The sequence below is a fragment of the Mixophyes fleayi genome, chromosome 11, assembly GCF_038048845.1.
Source record: "Mixophyes fleayi isolate aMixFle1 chromosome 11, aMixFle1.hap1, whole genome shotgun sequence".
Classification (NCBI taxonomy): Eukaryota; Metazoa; Chordata; class Amphibia; order Anura; family Limnodynastidae; genus Mixophyes; species Mixophyes fleayi.
Genome location: NC_134412.1, coordinates 77,037,414 through 77,056,291, shown reverse-complemented (window position 1 = coordinate 77,056,291; position 18,878 = coordinate 77,037,414). Strand labels below are relative to the sequence as shown.

General features: G+C 42.5%; 1 protein-coding gene across 4 annotated transcripts; it reads left to right on the top strand.

The window, feature by feature from the left end:
* Nucleotides 1-16: 16 nt before the first annotated feature.
* Nucleotides 17-18,004, top strand: INTS11 (integrator complex subunit 11). Of its 4 annotated transcripts, none has more exons than XM_075189753.1 (18): nt 17-101; nt 2,048-2,141; nt 3,547-3,644; nt 3,744-3,817; nt 4,456-4,684; nt 7,685-7,783; nt 8,368-8,402; nt 8,825-8,963; nt 9,280-9,344; nt 10,135-10,324; nt 10,594-10,677; nt 11,535-11,624; nt 11,709-11,871; nt 12,056-12,163; nt 12,307-12,368; nt 12,952-13,094; nt 15,172-15,301; nt 17,633-18,004. In XM_075189753.1, the coding sequence occupies exons 2-18, from the start codon at nt 2,114-2,116 to the stop codon at nt 17,696-17,698; spliced, it is 1,803 nt and encodes a 600-aa protein (XP_075045854.1). In that variant the 5' UTR covers nt 17-101; nt 2,048-2,113; the 3' UTR covers nt 17,699-18,004. The 4 variants fall into 4 exon arrangements, with proteins under 4 accessions (XP_075045854.1, XP_075045855.1, XP_075045856.1 ...); XM_075189754.1 differs by lacking the exon at nt 17-101 and adding an exon at nt 113-204; XM_075189755.1 differs by lacking the exon at nt 17-101 and adding an exon at nt 211-299.
* Nucleotides 18,005-18,878: the final 874 nt, after the last annotated feature.

Genomic DNA, 18,878 nt, shown 5'->3' with positions numbered 1-18,878 from the left:
TTGGCCTACGGCCACCGGTTCCGGGGGGGATAATGACGTGATGACGCAGGTCTCCAGTATCATGGCGCTGCCCTGTGCAGACAGACGATGCGGATGATGAGGTCAGTGTTTACGCGTGTACAGTGGGTTCTGTGCCCGGCTGGATGCTCAGTAGGGCACATGCGGAAAAACAAGTTCAGTGATTAGTAACTGAGGAGAGCTTCGGTAATAAGCTGTTACTCATCCCTATACATAGCTATTGTATGATGCCTGAGAGAGTGTGTGCATAGTGATGCATATATAAAATCACTGATTGCCAGGTATGTGTTATATATATATATATATGTGAGGATAATTATATACCATCCATAGATATTTACATAGCTGACAAGTGTACAGAGCATGTGTTTGGTATTTTCCAATAAAAGCTCAATGGACACACACAGGAAATGACATTGTCCCTAAGAACTTGTATTATAAATGTATTGCTATGTATTGGAATTTTGTCATAATAACCACCAGCCTGTATCTCTAGCAGTAATGGAAGTATCACCATTTCGTGCCAGTCTCTGTGCGGGTATGGCCTGCCCTCTTATACTGTCACATTGTAGGCTGTAGTTTCATAACAGAAAGCCACAGGTTGCCTTAGCCTGCTGTATGGAAATACAAAGGTGCTATACATCTGCGTGTGTGTATGTATATATATATATATATATATATATACGGTTTTGACATTGTATTAAGGAAGGGATCAGCATTTTTATAGAAGAGGAGGAACTGTGCAATGCTATTGGCTGTTATTGACAGTGCATTGTAGTTTGTCTAGTTCTCATTTAAGTGAACATAACCTAAAGTATGATAGACTGCTGTTTATTCATTGACAGTTTGGGGAGAGTTGTGGCTCCCCATAGACACCCCAAATGCCCCTACACCTTTTTAAAAGTGACCCCGTGCTTGCCTTGTGTATAATTAAGAGTGTGAAGCCAATAATATGAAGAAATCTCTGTCCCTTTGTTTATCTATCTTAGGTATGACTGTTCCCCCATGTAGATGCAAGTGTTGCTTTCTCTGTTTCTGTATGTGCCTATGTATACATGTGCTGCTAAATATTTTCAATGAAGAATAATCAGCATGTGTCTTCCAGTGCAGGAGTAGTGCTGTGGTTCTTAAAGAATCGCTCCACCCAAATTAGGGGAAAAAAATAGCTTTGGGTCGACTATGATGAGATAAAAACAAACAAACAGTGTCCTACTAACTCTATTTACCAGGTCCACAATAGGTATAATAGTCCCACACCTCAATCCACTCTCATTTTCTTCCTCGACCCACTAAGGTGGGAAGTTCATGGGGGGGCGGCATTGACACCCACTCCGCGTGCTTCCAACTGTCTGAGCCGTCGGAGTGGAATGTGGCGTGGGACCATTAGAGCAAGTGGGGCCATTGGCAGATGTGGTAAGTCACGTGTGGAATTTATTTTAGCTCATTAAACTCCATCCACAACTATTTATTTTTTTTAGTATTGGGTGATAGCCCATTTAAAGGCTATGTATCTTCAAAAAATCTTCTTTGCCTGTTCTTTTTGCTGTAATTTTTAATTCCTTTTTCTTTTCCTTGGTGAACTAATACAGTTTGACTGCTTGCTAACCTCTTTTCTCCTTGGAATTAAGTTTGTTACATAGAAAAAAATAGGCTTTTAATAGTTGGGAGAGTTGGTTCAACATTCACTTCCTGTAACGAATGTCAGAGTACCAGAGATCATGCTCATATACAGAGGCATCACTGCTGGTTGTTTGAGCACTCTTTGCTTGAAGAGACATGTCAGAGACTAGCTTAGGCCATTATTAGCAGTGGATTTACTGATGGAATAGTACAGTTATATGTAAAGCCTTAGATATGTGTTTTATGACTGTATGAGGGGTGTTTGGGACCTATTGCTTGCATCATGAGAGGTAAGCTTAACAAATCTCAACGACAGCAGTGTTGAATGCTCCGTATTTATATAGCGATGCAGAGATGTATCCTGCTTTATCCTAACCCATTGTTATTTCACTTTCTTTCTCTTTAACAGATAGTAAAGTTAATTATTTTTTTACATTCCATTGATTGTAAATCGCAAGAATCTTAAGATCCGAAGATGCCGGAAATCAAGGTTACTCCTTTAGGTAAGAATCTCATCCAATATAACCTAAATAAAATGTGTGATATAACAGTGAGTTTCTGATAAGTGCTGCAGGTGACACAGACTGAGTGCAATGGTTTCATGTAATGAACACTATTAGGTAAGACAGGGCATTATGTTCCTGACCGTAACTAAAGGTACAACCTCCGGCTAAAGGAAATCTGTCCTAAATATAGATAATCCCTATAGGTTTACAAGAGAACCTAGTGAAGGTTGTGTCTACAATGACAGCAATAGATTTATTTATATTGTTACCCAGTATAGATAATACCCAAACATATTATACTATACAGTTACTAAAACATGTACATGTATGACCAATGCTCTGCATCTCAATGTCATTACGAAAGTGGCAATACTCCTGTTCACTTTTGAGCTGTTTTCTGATTTATTTATTTTTTTATTTATATTATTTTGGATTTTTCATTTTCTATAGCTAGTAACCTGGGCAATAATATCCTATATTATATTTGTTGGTTGCTGTCAAACCATATGCAGAAATACAATGGCAAGAGAGATAAATCTGGGCTAAAAGTATACAACAAACCTTTGCATGTAAACAGTCATTAATAAATTATACTCCACACCGCCCTGAATAGTACAATGCGCTCTGGATCCAAACTGTTGCTCTTAGAAGTCAATGGTTCTTCCTACGGGTTATCTCGCTATACAAAGAGAGAGAATATCCCTCCAAATGGATGGAAGTTGGGAGTTATTATACATACATATATATTCAATTTAATCTTCTCTATAAAACGCTGCATAATACTTACACGCTCTATAAATAAAGGGTTGTTATATAAACAGTTGCCTGCTACTATGTCCTTTATGTGGTATAACAGACTGTATGGTGTTACTGTGCCATTTGTAAGCCATCTGTGTGTGTGTGTGTGTGAGGGAATTTAGACTAAGCTCTATTGGGGCAGGGACTGATGTGAGTGAGTTCTCTGTACAGCGCTGCAGAATTAGTGGTGCTATATAAACAAAAATAGATGATGATACATATATGGACTCTTACATGTTTCTGGCTTGCTTCTGTGCTTTTCAGGTGTGTCTTGGATAAAACACCACAGCTGTCTAGCTATAATTTATACAATGTAGAGATCACAGCAGAGCTATGTCATATCCAAGGGCGGTAAATTACTCTGATTATATAAAGCCATGGCTGAAAAGCACAGAATGAACCATAAAGATGACATAATGGATTTAGTAATTTGTTGGAGTTCAGGATTTGTCAGAGTTTAATAAATTTAAAGTTGTCTGAAAATAGATAACACCTGTGAATAAGAGTAAGCAGGTAGATCCTTGTGGTTCTTCCTCTGTTTCCCTCTGTAACATGAAGCAGAGCTGGTCACAAGGGTAATGTGTTACTACTTCCTCTCTGCCAGGTGCTGGGCAGGACGTTGGCCGCAGCTGTATCTTGGTGTCTATAGGAGGGAAGAACGTGATGCTGGATTGTGGGATGCACATGGGGTACAATGATGACGTGAGTCCTGTATAATGGAGCTCTGCGCTGTATGATGTGTGTGGTGACAGATTACACTTTAGAGAATAATCACGTTACTGTTGTGTTCTGTTCGCACAGCGGCGGTTTCCAGATTTCTCCTACATTACACAGAATGGGCGTCTCACAGAGTTTCTGGATTGTGTTATTATCAGGTAAGAGAAGTGAGCACTTTAGCTATAGTTTGCTGGGCCTAAAAGTTGTACCTTTTTCCAGGGTTAGTTTTTTAACCACCTGATTAAAAAATATTTTGCCTATATTCTTGTTGTTATTGTTTATTTCTTTCCCTATCACTAGCGCTAAATTGTTTTTATTTAGGAACTCCTCAGGGGTTAAAGTGGCTGGACCACATATACTGTTATATGTGGGCAGAGATCTCTAACCCATTCAACACTTGATAGCGCCCCATCAGATGTATATTGGGATAGCGATATGTATGGCTAATTGGCGTTTATGGGAATCTTAAAGGAGGTTAAAGACTGCTGCATCATATAGTTCCACTATGATAGATTAAAGTACTCGACGAGGGATGTGGGCGGAAAAATATAGCAGGTAACAACTTCTAAATAGTTTTTCTGATTAATTAAAAGACACAATGCAGGTGCTTCTATGCAGCGTACAGTATCTCCCTCCGCGCTGCATCCCATACAATTCACACACGACGCATTTCATGTTTTAAGTCATGATCTCTTTGCAATAAGAGTACTGCTCTCTATGATGAATGTGGGCAGCTGTAGGATCTCTGCATGACTCCGGCTCTAGTGTATGATTAAGGATTGCCTGTTCTACACAGCCACTTTCACCTGGACCACTGTGGAGCGCTGCCGTACATGAGCGAGATGGTTGGCTTTGATGGACCCATTTACATGACTCACCCCACCAAAGCCATCTGCCCCATCCTGCTAGAAGATTACAGGAAGATCACTGTAGACAAGAAAGGAGAGACCAACTTCTTCACCTCCCAGATGATTAAAGACTGCATGAAGAAAGTGGTGGCTGTAAATCTTCATCAAACGGTGCAGGTGGGCTAGGCGCTGTGTCGCGCGCACCGTGCGGGTGGGCTAGGCGCTGTGTCGCGCTTACCGTGCGGGTGGGCTAGGCGCCGTGTCACGCTGGCGGGCTAGGCTGTATAGCATAACTGCTAGTAACTTTCACATATGTACATGTCTTCTACACACAGTAGGTTCAGCCAAGCTAATTGCGGCCTGTCAGTTCACTAGGAAAAGTGACATCGCTGAAGCACTAGGTCCCGACAGTGCCACAAGGTTGTAGTTAATTGACCATTCTAGGCATAAATAGCTAGTAGCTTCCAGTATTGTAGACAGGAAGGTTTCAGACAATAGGAGGCAATCTAACCTCTCTCACAACATATACACTTGTGAATATAGAATATGTCTTCTTTTTGGATGAACTTATATTTTTAAGTTTAAATAGCAAATACGTGTACAAAACAAAAAGAGAGTTGTTGTCAGCGCTTATCCTTAACTTTGCATATCTGTGTGTATCTAGCAAAATGAAAACATGAGGTATTGGTTCGTATTTTGAGCAAAACATTTAAGCCTGCACCCCAGTGTCAAGGGCAGCACATTGTATGCAGGTCCTACACTGACCTATATGCTTTAAACACCAAATAGCAAATATGACCCATTCATAGAATAAGTAAATGTGGCCCTCACACTTTGTACTCTTTATAAAAGCCATAGCAGGAGCCACCAACTCCCCACCCTAGTAACATTGGACAGTCCCCTTTCCCTCCATAATCCACCTCCTTTGGCAGACTGCACTATTCGATCCTTCACCCCTGGGACACCACAGCCTCCTCCCTTGTCAGTGCACCCTAGTCTCCAAGACCCCTGGAGGGCTGTGGTGTGCCAGAGCTCACTGCTGCATCCCTGACCCTGCACAGCGAGCACCCCCACTGACAAGTAATGTAAGCCTAGGCCCATTTGTGACTGATGCAAGTATGCTCAAGGCAAGGTGTCGGTTAGCAGCAGCACTGTGATATCTAGGGTACTCCTTTAGGTTGCATTCTCAAGCTAATTTACACCATAGTTTGGGATTACCCGAAGACCTGAGTAGGCCCAAGCTATGGTGTAAATCCGCAACACCATCCTGCCTACAGGAGTAGCCTAGTGGCTTTATTGCTCATACTTTATTGCTCATACATATTATTGCTCATACTCCATACTCATTCTCCTCGACCTCTCCGCTGCCTTCGACACTGTGGACCACCTCCTCCTGCTGCAAACGCTTCTCTCTCTTGGCCTCTCTGGCTCTGTCCATGCCTGGTTCACCTCATACCTTGCTAACCGCTCCTTCTCTGTATCCACGTCTGGTTCTTCCTCCACCCCCTCCCCTCTCCCTGTTGGAGTCCCTCAGGGCTCTGTTCTTGGCACTTTACTCTTTTTGCTCTATACTTCCTCCCTTGGGGCTCTCATCTCCTCGTTCGGTCTTCAGTATCACCTATATGCTGATGATATTCAACTCTACATTTCTTCTCCTGATCTTTCCTCCTCCCTCCTCTCTCGTGTAACTGACTGCCTCTCAGCCATCTCCTCCTGGATGTCCTCACGCTTTCTTAAAATTAACATCTCCAAAACTGAACTCATTGTATTTCCCCCACCCAGACTCCCTTCCCACCATGACCTCTCTATCGTTGTTAACAACTCCACTATCTCCTCTGTCACCCAACTCCGCTGCCTGGGAGTCACTCTTGACTCCTCTCTCTCTTTTGCCCCCCACATTCAATCCCTTGCCCAAGCCTGTCGCTTCCAACCCCGTAACATTGCCCGCATCCGTCCCTTCCTCTCAAGATGCCACCAAAACTATCATCCATGCTCTCATCATCTCCCGCCTCGACTACTGCAACCTCCTCCTTTCTGGGCTCCCACCTCGCCCCCCTCCGCTCCATATTCAATGCGGCTGCGAGACTCATCTTCCTCACGCCGCTCCTCCTCTGCCTCCCCTCTCTGCCTTACCTTACACTGGCTCCCCTTCCCCTACAGAATCTTTTTCAAACTCCTTACCACCACTTACAAGGCTCTCTCCCAGTCTACTGCCCCTTATATCTCTAACCTCCTCTCCAATCATACTCCCGCCCGCTCCCTGCGTTCGGCCAATGATCGCCGCCTCTCCTCCACTCTGATCACCTCTTCCCACTCTAGAATCCAAGACTTCTCCCGCGCTGCCCCCCTTCACTGGAACGACCTCCCTCGCTCCATCTGTCTCTCACCCAATCTGTGCTCCTTCAAGCGGGCACTTAAAACTCACCTGTTCCTTAAGGCCTACCAACCATCCACTTAACCTCTCACCTCTTCTGTTTCTCCCCTGGCCCCTTTTTTCTCTCCCCTTTGCTTCACTGGCTCCCTTCTGTGCCTGATTTTTACCCTCCCTTAGGATGTAAGCTCGTATGAGCAGGGCCCCTCTTCCCTCCTGTCTCCAAACCTGTTCTTCTGCTCCGTCTCTACTGTATATGCCTGCCCGGAGTCCCTGAAGTACTGGTACTTTTTGTTTATTGTTCTGTACTGTTTTACCCTGTATAGTCCACTGTTCTTACCGTGTACGGCGCTGCGGAAACCTTGTGGCGCCTTACAAATAAAAGATAATAATAATACTAATTTAGGCAGTGACATGGGCCTACCCACAATAAATAGGTGTTAGTCCAAATTGTGTTCAAAATTGGTGTCGGCAGCCCGGTCTCCAGGAGATGTGGCTGAATCAGGACTGAAGCAATTAGACTCTAACTGCGGCCTAAACTGGGAATAGAGCTTGGTGGCTCGGAGTGTTAGTAATGTATGAGGGGGAACGGGAGTGTCTATGTGCCAGTCGGGGGTCGTTGCATGCTATGGCCTGGACACGTACCTCTGCCTTATTACATATAGTGCCTTTTAAAAATAAATATGCTTTGCTCATAAATTCCGTTTCACTTCTTTTTTTTCTTGTCTTTTTTTATTACATTTGTTCTGACATGTCCATAACATAGAGAGGTTTTTCTTTTTCTTATCCCTCTTTTCATTGTTCAGGTTGATGATGAGTTGGAAATTAAGGCCTACTACGCTGGACATGTTTTGGGAGCAGCCATGTTTCAGATTAAAGTGGGCTCTGAGTCGGTGGTGTATACTGTGAGTATATTACACTATGTTCTGGGACAGGCTGTATTTGTGGGGTGTTAATAGGCAGCGTTCCCCGTAAGGGAGGTGACTTGTCAGCAGTCTACTTTTGTCATCTTGTGAGTTAGCTTGTACTTCTTTACGGGCAGAACTGTGTGTGTCATGCCCAGGATTCCTGCTGTTCCCTTTGCAGAGGGCCACACCCTGAGGACGTTTAAACGAATATAAAATAACTTTTGACAACAATGATTGAATATGTGCCCTGAGCTTTGGCAGCCGGACAATTAACTGTATAAATACACTGCTTTAAGAGCTGTATTAAACTATTCTAGAGTGTCCATAGAAGGGACAGTTATCTGCGTCAACAGGTTACGGTGTTCAGGGACTGCGGGGGTCCAGGACATGCCAGATGCGAGATCCCTAAAATAAGAGATTTATCTTTGAAAGTTTTTCTTCTATATTTTACAGCTTATTGCCTGCAGTGTAGAGGTCTATATGTGCATTTACCGTGATTGTTGTAGCTTAATTCAGTACCATTTATTGTGATGGAAATGGACCAGTTTTTAACTTGTGTGCTCTTGTTTCTTTTCATCCAGGGTGATTACAACATGACTCCAGATCGTCATCTAGGGTAGGATCTTCACTACTCTCTAATGACTTCTTGTGTTATAAGTAATAACGCTGATAATGATAAACTACAATAATGTTGGACAATACTTTCTAATATGTCATTTAGTATATTTACCAGTAATAAGCTGGATGGCTAAATGGCCTTTATGTGAAGTTGGCATCTTACAATTCCATGTAGGACACACAACACATTTTCCCTCCTGCTGTTGGCAAATACAAACCGTTCTGTGCCATTTATCATCGTACAAGTCATAGAGGCGGTAAAACAGGCTTTGTCCTGCTGATTTGGTTCATTGGGGCCACATTTATCAGTGGACAAGCGGGGCGATGTGGATAGTTTAGCATAAATCTTGGGTGTTGGTCCAGGTTTGGCTACAGTATTCACCATTCAGCATTGCCGTTCTTGTTTCTTCTATTACTTAGCGCTGCATGGATCGACAAATGTCGCCCTGACTTGCTCATTTCCGAATCCACTTACGCCACAACCATCAGAGACTCTAAACGTTGCCGTGAGCGGGACTTTCTGAAGAAGGTTCACGAGAGCGTAGAAAGGGGTGGAAAGGTACTAGTCACATTTTATCTCCCTTCATCAGTACAACATGTCCTGGGTTAAGACCCTGTCATCGATGGTGATGTTATTTGGAAAGGCGTAACATGCAATGCTTTGCAATTTTAACTTTTTGTTCTATATCCGCTCCCTTTTACTTATTTGTCTAAGAACTGTTGATATACAGTGGCGCAATGGTTAGCATTGCTGCCTGAAAGTATTGCAAAGTACTTATTTACAGTTGTGTACTAAATATGCAATGTATGTAATGTAACTGGCATTGTTTTTATGGGATGGGTCTCGTAACTCCCCCCCTGTTCTCTCTTGGTAGGTTCTCATTCCTGTGTTTGCTCTGGGGAGAGCTCAGGAACTCTGCATCTTACTGGAGACGTTCTGGTAACTTCTGTTCTGTGTCTGAGTTGTACAGTTGGAACCTTGTGAAATCATTTCCATCTATTGCTCCAATTTCAGGACAGTGTTAAACTAGTGTGGGTGGGTGGAGACAGTCAAATGTGACCCTTTATCTGGCCATTTTAAAAGAATTTCAGTCAGATTATATTTGTTAAACATATACCCGTCATCTAGAAACCGTGGAGGCAGCCATTTTGTGAGCTGCACCTGTATTAAGGAGAATACAGCCTATTAATTCACTAGGAACTAATGACCTCATTGAGGAACAAGACACAAAGGGGCAGATTCAATTAGTCGCGAGGTTCCGCCAGACATCGCTTCGATGTTACCCTGCGCACATTGCCAGCTAATAGGGTCTAGAAATCGCAGCTTATTTTCCCTCACATCTCTATGGGGCGCCAGGGAAAATGAGATTTTTGTAAGAACTCTGACGCTATATTTCTCCCCGGACTGTTCTGGAGACACATTGTGTCCCTTGGCACAGAATTCAGTCACTTCAGAGTCTCGCTCCTCATTTATGTATCTTGTTCCTGTCTCAGGAATAGAAAAGGAAAATATTAATACTTTAAAATAGACTATCTTTTTAAATGCTGGATTTCAGTGCCTTGTGGGTCAATAATTTCAGACATGAATTATTTCACCTTCCTGTGCCCCTTTGAATTGTTGATTTTTTAAACACTGAAGTAAAACTTAGGACAGTGTTTGGGGAATCCGGACATATTACTGTGTAATAGATTCCTGAACCTCTGTAGTAAAATGATTCCCCTGATTTCAGGGAACGTATGAATTTGAAAGCCCCAATTTACTTCTCCACGGGTCTGACCGAGAAGGCGAATCACTACTACAAGCTGTTTATCACCTGGACCAACCAGAAGATCAGGAAAACCTTTGTGCAGAGGAACATGTTTGAGTTCAAGCACATTAAGGCCTTTGACCGAGCTTTTGCAGACAACCCAGGTCCAATGGTGAGGAGATAGACCATGGCTTACATTTTGCAATTATATATAATTTCTTAAACTATTTATGTAATATATTTGTGATGCAATTACAGGTACTTTTTAAAACAGTCTAACACAAGAAAATATTAATACAATTTGAGTGCCCTGCATGGCAGTAAAGTGAAATCAGTTTTTAAACTGTCACTTCATTTTCAGCCAGCAGGTGGCGCATAGATATGACCTGATTGTGTTACATGAACAGACATAATATATTGTTTGTGGTTTGCATCCTTCAGGTGGTTTTTGCAACTCCGGGGATGTTGCACGCTGGCCAGTCGTTGCAGATTTTCCGTAAATGGGCTGGCAATGAAAAGAACATGGTGAGACCAGTTTTGTAGCATCCAGGATCCAACTGATACCCAACATAAACACCTTTGCTGAGTTTCAATGGGAAAATCTGTGCAGTAAATGTGTATGTAGCTAATAATATCCGTATTCTAACTCCTGGGGGTAAATGTATCAAGCTGCGAGTTTCTGGGTTTAAAAAGCGGAGATGTTGCTTATAGCAACCAATCAGGTTCTAGTTATCATTTATTTAGTACATTCCACAAAATGATAGCTAGAATCTGATTGGTCACTATAGGCAACATCTCCACTATTAAAACCTCACAGCTTGATACATTTACCTCCTGATATTGGATTTTGTAGTAATATCCGATTACACAGTTTCATATTTTATTTTTTTTTGTCAACTGGTGTCACATATTCTTCTGAATTTGTAATTCTATTCTGCTGAGACTTAGGGAAGAGACATAATCTCGTCTTGAAAAATGACTTGTTTTAATATAAAAAAAACCCACAAATTTGCTGTAACTACATTTTATTACTATACATTTTAGAAACTATTGTAATTCAATCTTTCATCTTGCTGTCGTGCCAATTCCTAGTTTTAATTGGAACTTAGAGTTCTCTAAAGACATTCATGAGTGCTCTGTTGTGATTGGCTGATCTGTTTAAATGGACTTTTCATTATACCAGACTGGTGTACCCCTAAAATCAATATGAATACTCGTAGACTACAATTTTTATTTCAATTTCTTTCTTTTTTTCTTTTTTTTTTTTATGGTCAGTATGACTTGCTAATATTATTATTATTCATATATATATATATATATATATAATGTGTGTAGTTTCTTGCATTAGACCATTTATCAGCTTGTCCTTTATTCCTGTACAGGTGATCATGCCTGGTTACTGTGTGCAGGGCACGGTGGGACACAAGATCCTAAGCGGCCAGCGCAAGCTGGAGATGGAAGGGAGGCAGACGGTATGTTTCCAGCTGATGATATTTTCTTGATTTTGTGGTTTAGTATATTTTATTTGATTAATGCCTTTCTTTATTGCCAACCAGCTGGAGGTGAAGATGCAAGTAGAATATATGTCCTTTAGTGCCCATGCTGATGCCAAAGGTATCATGCAGCTGATTCGCCAGGCTGAGCCGCGGAACGTACTACTGGTGCACGGAGAGGCCAAAAAGATGGAGTTTCTCAAGCAGAAAATTGAGCAGGAGTTTCGTAAGTGTATGACCTGATGCCACGTTCAGGAGCTCTTCACTTAATGAATAAGCCAGTTAATGATTATTTCCTTCATACCGCGTCCTATTCCTCTAATTAGGGTCTGGGACCATTTGTTGTGAAAGAGATGCTGGTTACTGTGGTGTAGAAAAACATTAGTGACGCGTACAAACTCTGTCCACAGGTATCCAATGCTCTATGCCGTTTAACGGCGAGACAGCCACCATCGCCACTAATCCCAACATACCGGTGGACATCTCGCTGGGTCTCCTGAAGAAAGAGAGTGCACTCGGTAAGTCCGTCAGATCGGAGTCTAGAAGGCTTCTACTGAATGTTATTGTTCTGTTGTATTATGTACACTTTGCTTGTAAGGGTTTATGGTATAATGTGCTGTTTAGCAGGGGTTTACTTTGTGCTGTGTTCCTCTGTATCTAGGTCTTGTGCCAGACTGTAAGAAGCCAAGACTGATGCATGGAACCCTTATAATGAAAGATAATGTAAGTATAGAGGACCCTGCAGTGTTCCAACATTGGGCCAATATCTGTACATTGCAAACATCTGCAAGTTCTTAATCGGTGAAGAAAAATATTACTCCTCTGTCATACATAATGTGATTGTGAATGAGCGCATTAGACATTATACAGAAATTCAGAAACGTTTTATTCCGCCTTGTGTTTCAAATACAAGCACCAAACTTTTAGTCTACTGACAATCTCTTTATACTCTATTGTATTCTTATTGTAATAAATGTTATAGTAATTTAATTACTAATCATTGTGTCTACCAGTGATCTACAACATGATATGTTTCAGGGGTCCCATGTGCGGTCTTCTAATTTTCAAAAGGGCCACATGTTACCCTTAATCTCAGTAATAAGTGAAAACAATCCAAAGAAAATTAGCTATTTTATACAAGTGTTGCAAGCTGTAAGAAACAAATCTGACAACAGGTAGGAGCTGGGGGCTGCAGATGACTGTTCGGAGGGCCGTCTGCTGCCCATCTCTGGTTGTGGATGTGGGGATATAGCAATTTGTTTGTATTCCGCACACTTACATGGGTTCCCTCTTGTTCCCCTGGCAGAGCCTCCGTCTTGTGTCTCCTGAGCAGGCCTTGAAAGAGATCGGTCTGGGTGAGCACCAGCTGAGGTTCACCTGTAGGATACACATCCAGGATTCACATAAAGAGCAGGAGACCGTGCAGCGGATATACAACCACTTGAAGAGGTAAGTGTGGGTGAGATGGCGTGACGTGTGCGTCAGGATCACCCACCTAGGTTGTCCTCAGCCACATTAGTGGCTTAACCTTCAAGTCAATTACCATTTATTTTTTAAATATGGGTATTTTTGCACCTTAAGACGTATCGAAACTCCTATGGCAAGTAGACACCCTGTTTTGGCAGTAATTTAGGCTTCGTCCAGTAGTCAGCTTTAATGGTACCCAGAAAAGGATTTTAATGAGATTTAATTTTGGCCTATCCCAGCGGTTGGGTAGGGCATCGAGGTCACACCAAAGACTGAATATTTTAAACAAACCAAGTTTATGTTTAGCATCCTAGCGTTCACAGCAAACTACATTTAAATAGAGAAACAACGTAGCCAGCAGTATATAGACATGAATAAATCGTAGCGGATCTCCCCTTTATTTTCTCAAGAGAGACCCTAGAAATATTTTTCTTCATTTTTACAGCAACTGTTTGTTTGCTGTGTGTGGGCCTCGCATGCCAGCTCCAGTTAGTGCTCAAATAAACAGTTAACTTTTGCTAGTCTGGGTCTTAGACCTAGTGACTCTCCTGCCGGGTGCCCGATGATCGTGTGATTACCAGGGATGAACCCATCCTGGATACACTACGTAGCATTCTGTTGAACGCTGTGCAGAAATGATTACATGTTGTTGACTGTCTCTCTGGAATCCCTCTATTGTCCAGCTCCAGAACATGGCAGCACACCTGTTTTTACCCCTTTCATGTTTTCGTACCGCAGTTATTAGCATTAGTCGGTAAGATGGAGAACTATGGTTACGGTGGTGATGGTTGAACCACTATAGATGGAAATCTAAACACCATTATAATTAGATTCTGGTCGAGTTCTTAAACCAGCAGTGTTACCACTAGGTGTCTCCTCAGGTAACCAGCAGTGTCACCACTAGTTGTCTCCTCAGGTAACCAGCAGTGTCACCACTAGTTGTCTCCTCAGGTAACCAGCAGTGTCACCACTAGGTGTCTCCTCAGGTAACCAGCAGTGTTACCACTAGTTGTCTCCTCAGGTAACCAGCAGTGTTACCACTAGTTGTCTCCTCAGGTAACCAGCAGTGTCACCACTAGTTGTCTCCTCAGGTAACCAGCAGTGTCACCACTAGTTGTCTCCTCAGGTAACCAGCAGTGTCACCACTAGTTGTCTCCTCAGGTAACCAGCAGTGTCACCACTAGGTGTCTCCTCAGGTAACCAGCAGTGTCACCACTAGGTGTCTCCTCAGGTAACCAGCAGTGTCACCACTAGGTGTCTCCTCAGGTAACCAGCAGTGTCACCACTAGGTGTCTCCTCAGGTAACCAGCAGTGTCGCCACTAGTTGTCTCCTCAGGTAACCAGCAGTGTCGCCACTAGTTGTCTCCTCAGGTAACCAGCAGTGTCGCCACTAGTTGTCTCCTCAGGTAACCAGCAGTGTCGCCACTAGTTGTCTCCTCAGGTAACCAGCAGTGTCGCCACTAGTTGTCTCCTCAGGTAACCAGCAGTGTCGCCATTAGTTGTCTCCTCAGGTAACCAGTAGTGTTACCACTAGTTGTCTCCTCAGGTAACCAGCAGTGTTACCACTAGTTGTCTCCTCAGGTAACCAGCAGTGTCACCACTAGTTGTCTCCTCAGGTAACCAGCAGTGTCACCACTAGTTGTCTCCTCAGGTAACCAGCAGTGTCACCACTAGGTGTCTCCTCAGGTAACCAGCAGTGTCACCACTAGGTGTCTCCTCAGGTAACCAGCAGTGTCACCACTAGGTGTCTCCTCACCTGTTACTAATAACAGCTGTGTTTCATGGTGCAAAATGTGTGTCTGCTTGGAAAGGTCACATTTTCTGTAGTATGAAGATATAAAATAGTGACGAGCCCTTAATACTGGTCCTGGGCTTGTATCTGTTTGGTAGCTCTGCTAGTGCTCAATATGGTTTTTACTCATCTTCTACATATTCCACTCTGGTAAAACTCATGTGAGTCCTGCACCAAGAATGACCTGGGATGCGGTATTGTGGAATGTGCTAATGCCGTTTCCAGTGACTGGTCTGCAGAGACTAATCCTGGTCATTCTCCATGCAGTGTTCTGAAGGATCGCACAGTACAGCACCTCCCTGATGGTTCAATCATGGTGGAATCCATCCTGCTCCAGGTTTCTACTAACTCCGATGAGCCGGGTTCCAAGGTGCTGCTGATATCCTGGACATATCAGGTCAGTGCTGATTAACGAGTATGTCGTTGGGCAAGTATAACGTCTATGAAAAACGTATTTGTCTTTCCTCTACATAACCTCCTCGCCCTACCTGTATTTTTGCTTGAAGTCTGCAGCTTCTAACTGTTAATGTCTGTAGGAGGCATCACTCCTTTATCTGCGGGGCATCTCCTGAAAAGTGGCTTACAGCCTCTGGTATATCTCTAGATCCCTGCAGTATACGTAATGCAGCACTTACTACAAGCATGGATGCAGAGGTCAGGGTAGTTACGAAGGATGAGACTTCTTGACACTTTATTTAAAAAAAAAAAAAAAGACATGGCTTATCCAATGAGCTGAGACCTGATACCTGGACCAGCCCCACTCACATTGCACAGCTTGGTGTCAGTGTGAGCATCAGGCAAATGACTGGGTAAGAACATTAGAAGCAGTCTCCTATCTAAAAAGCTGCATGCAGCATTCACTTGGTCACTCCTCAGTTGGGGATCTTGATTAATGCTGGCGCACCACCAACTGTCCTCTGACCAATCTGACCTGACGTTGGAGGAGTGTATACCATGTGTCTGTTCAGTTTAAAAAAATAAATAAAAAGGGATTAAGTGAAATATTGTGAAGCCGAACACCTCCTGCTCCTCTAAAGACATCACAGCCCTGCCCCCTTTTTATCCGAGGTGCAAGGAGCACCGCCCATAGGGGTGTTGGGTCTGAATGTTACTTCCCCTGCTGTTTGGCTGCAGAAATGTCCCTCTGTGTATTCTACTTTTCAGGTAACAGGTGTTTAAAAAACCTTACTGCTGCCATAAGGAAAGGCAGAGTTGATTTAGGAGCAAGGCAATGTTTTATAATGGCTGTTTTAAATGATTATTATAATACTTTTTTAAATTAAGTTTTTGTTTTTTTTGTATTAATCTTTAGAGCTTTTGTTTTCTTCTTCCTTGTCCGCCAAATATGACTGTGCCCATAAAACCATGTATACAGGATTCCATATAAGAACTGTCAGATGGGTGAATAACACACATTGTTCTCTAACTTCCTACTTTAGGTGGTTTGTGAACTCCCTTCCAGATGTTTGTTTCATAAATATAAAGGGTCAGATAAAGAAGTGTTCTGCCCACAGCTAGTTTTGTTATTACCCGAGTCTGTATACACTTCTTTGTATAGTCTATGGCTTCTCCCTCTAACATGGGGTTTTCCTCCTTCACCTACCTGGAGATGTTAATCCTCTCATTCACCCAGTTACATAGATTGTACATACCTTCTGATTGGGCCGTGTGTGTATTGGTGTTGATTAGAGAAGCTTGAAGCTACCGAGTTGCTGTAGAACAGATGCTGAAGGGCTCTGAGATGATCCAGCTCTGCACCAATAGCATATGAGCAGGTTTACATCAGACGTACATCAGTTACACTTACACCCAACCAGGTCATAAACGCAAGAAAAGTGTGTTCTGGTTTTTAATTTTTTGCTTTTTTATATTTAATGAAATAGGCCTTTGGCATTAGGTGTGCAGGTATAATCTTCCTTATGTGTACCAATGAAAGTAGCAAAAAATTAATTTTAAGATATGTCCACAAAATCATATCATATAGGAACGAGCAATGAAGAAAGCTTCAGAGGGGAATCCGCAATCAGCCAATCAGAACCGACTAGGTAGCGCTGGCCACCGTGATCACAGTGTTTTTCCGCCAGCCCTCAGACACCCACAGTTGATACGGCTACTGACGGGTGTATCCGGGTCTCTATCCATTCCCAATTTTGCAAACACGCCCTTAGACTACTCTGCAGTTGCTCACCCTTTCCCTCCTCCCCCTACCCGTTTAGCTTCTCCAAGCGCAAGGAGGCAAATCTGCATATGGACATGGGTCACTTGAAGCAGTTGTGTGTGTTTTGGGGGGTTTTCCCTGCATTTTGCTAGCACTAATAATCACACTTGTTAATATTGCCTATGGCTCTAGATTAGATCTGGTTTTCTAAATGTTTAGAAAACCAGGTGCAATCTGATGCAGTGCTGTTGGGAAGGTACATTTTGAATCCATCCAATTTATAAGTAACGTTATCAATTTGAAGAGGAATAGATTAGTGCTTTGAAAAGTGTCTTTAGTATTAGGGAGGGCAGCAGCCATTTTATCAGTGACCCAATTAACAGAGTCTGCAGGACTTCACACCTCCATCATCATCATCATCATCATTTATTTATTTATGTAAGTAAATCCTCTCCGAGGGTTTATACTGTTTTCCTGTTTGTCACTTTAATCTGGGTCAAATACAATAGTTGTTCTTAAAGTGAAGTATGTTTTTGATTACCAAAAATCTCTCTTCTTTTATCTGCTTAGGACGAGGAGCTGGGAAGTTTCCTGACGTCTTTGCTGAAGAAAGGCTTACCACAGAGCACAAGCTAGGTCACTGCCTGGACTGTGTACAGGACCGCGCCAGGACTGAACTATTTCTGTAATACATCTGTAGCCGCACATTGTGGAATACGGCTCATGTTAAAGTATGAGATCACCAGGGAACGTTTACAGTCGGATCTGAGGCCGGAGATGTGCGTGGGACACTGGATTTCTTCATAGCTGTTAGGTCTGAGCTCTACGGAGGTGAGCAGCACAGACTCCATGTTGTCTATGGAGCAGGATGCTGTGTTTTGTATATTTTGCAATGTTACTTTTTTAATAAAGTCATCATGTTACAGCTTTTGGTTCTAACAATGTCACCTATTGGTAGTCATTCAATTAATATAATCAAATAAGAGCAATAGATGCCAGTGTAGTAGTGTATAGTGTAGACCAGATCCAGAAGCCTTCTCTATTTATCCCATACTAATTGCGCCAGTCAGCGCATCATTTTCTAACGGAGTATATGCAGTTCAACTCATAAATTCCTTCACTATCTAATTTATAGTTACAGATCCCCAGTATGCCTCTCCTATAGCCACCAAGCCTCACAATGCAGACGATGGGATGTGGTCAGCATCTCTCAGCCTCTGCTTCTCTCAGCCTACACAAAACTTTATTTATTTTTTTTTCTTAACTTAAATTTTAGGTAATTAGACCACACAGGGCCTGTGTAATTCATAGCTATTTTTAGGGGTAGATTCAATAGTCCGTGCACTATTACAGTTACTACGGTAATGGCTGCACATTATTACCATTAATATCGTAAGATCGAAAGAAGAAGTATCCCACAGCTTACAAAGGTCAGGAGCAACATGCTTGGATCATCAACAAGAAAGAGAGTTCTATACAACCATCACAGAAACTAAAATATCTCACCGGTTTGTCTGGACACACTACAAGGGAGAGTGTTCTCGTCTTTAGAAAGAACATAAAAATTAATTGGAGAGGGTCCAAATTTGTGAATTTGACCCTGGACCACAGCCACATTATTAAGCATGGCCACATTATGAATTCTATTGCTCAGGGCTACAGCTAAGATGTTGTCTCTTAGGCAAAACTTCATATTAGGTACGTGACACACTGCTTCCTGGCAGAGATGTTGAAGATCCTCATCACATTATTCCATTATCAAGATGAGACCTGCAGAGGTTGTTAAAGGAAGAGAACTGGCTGAAGAAGGTCGGCC

Coding starts and splice junctions, on each gene's coding strand:
- INTS11 (XM_075189753.1), top strand. CDS start 2,114: ATGCCGGAAATCAAGGTTACTCCTTTAG. Junction 3,645..3,743: donor ACATGGGGTACAATGATGAC/GTGAGTCCTGTA, acceptor CTGTTCGCACAG/CGGCGGTTTCCAGATTTCTC. Junction 11,625..11,708: donor AGATGGAAGGGAGGCAGACG/GTATGTTTCCAG, acceptor ATTGCCAACCAG/CTGGAGGTGAAGATGCAAGT.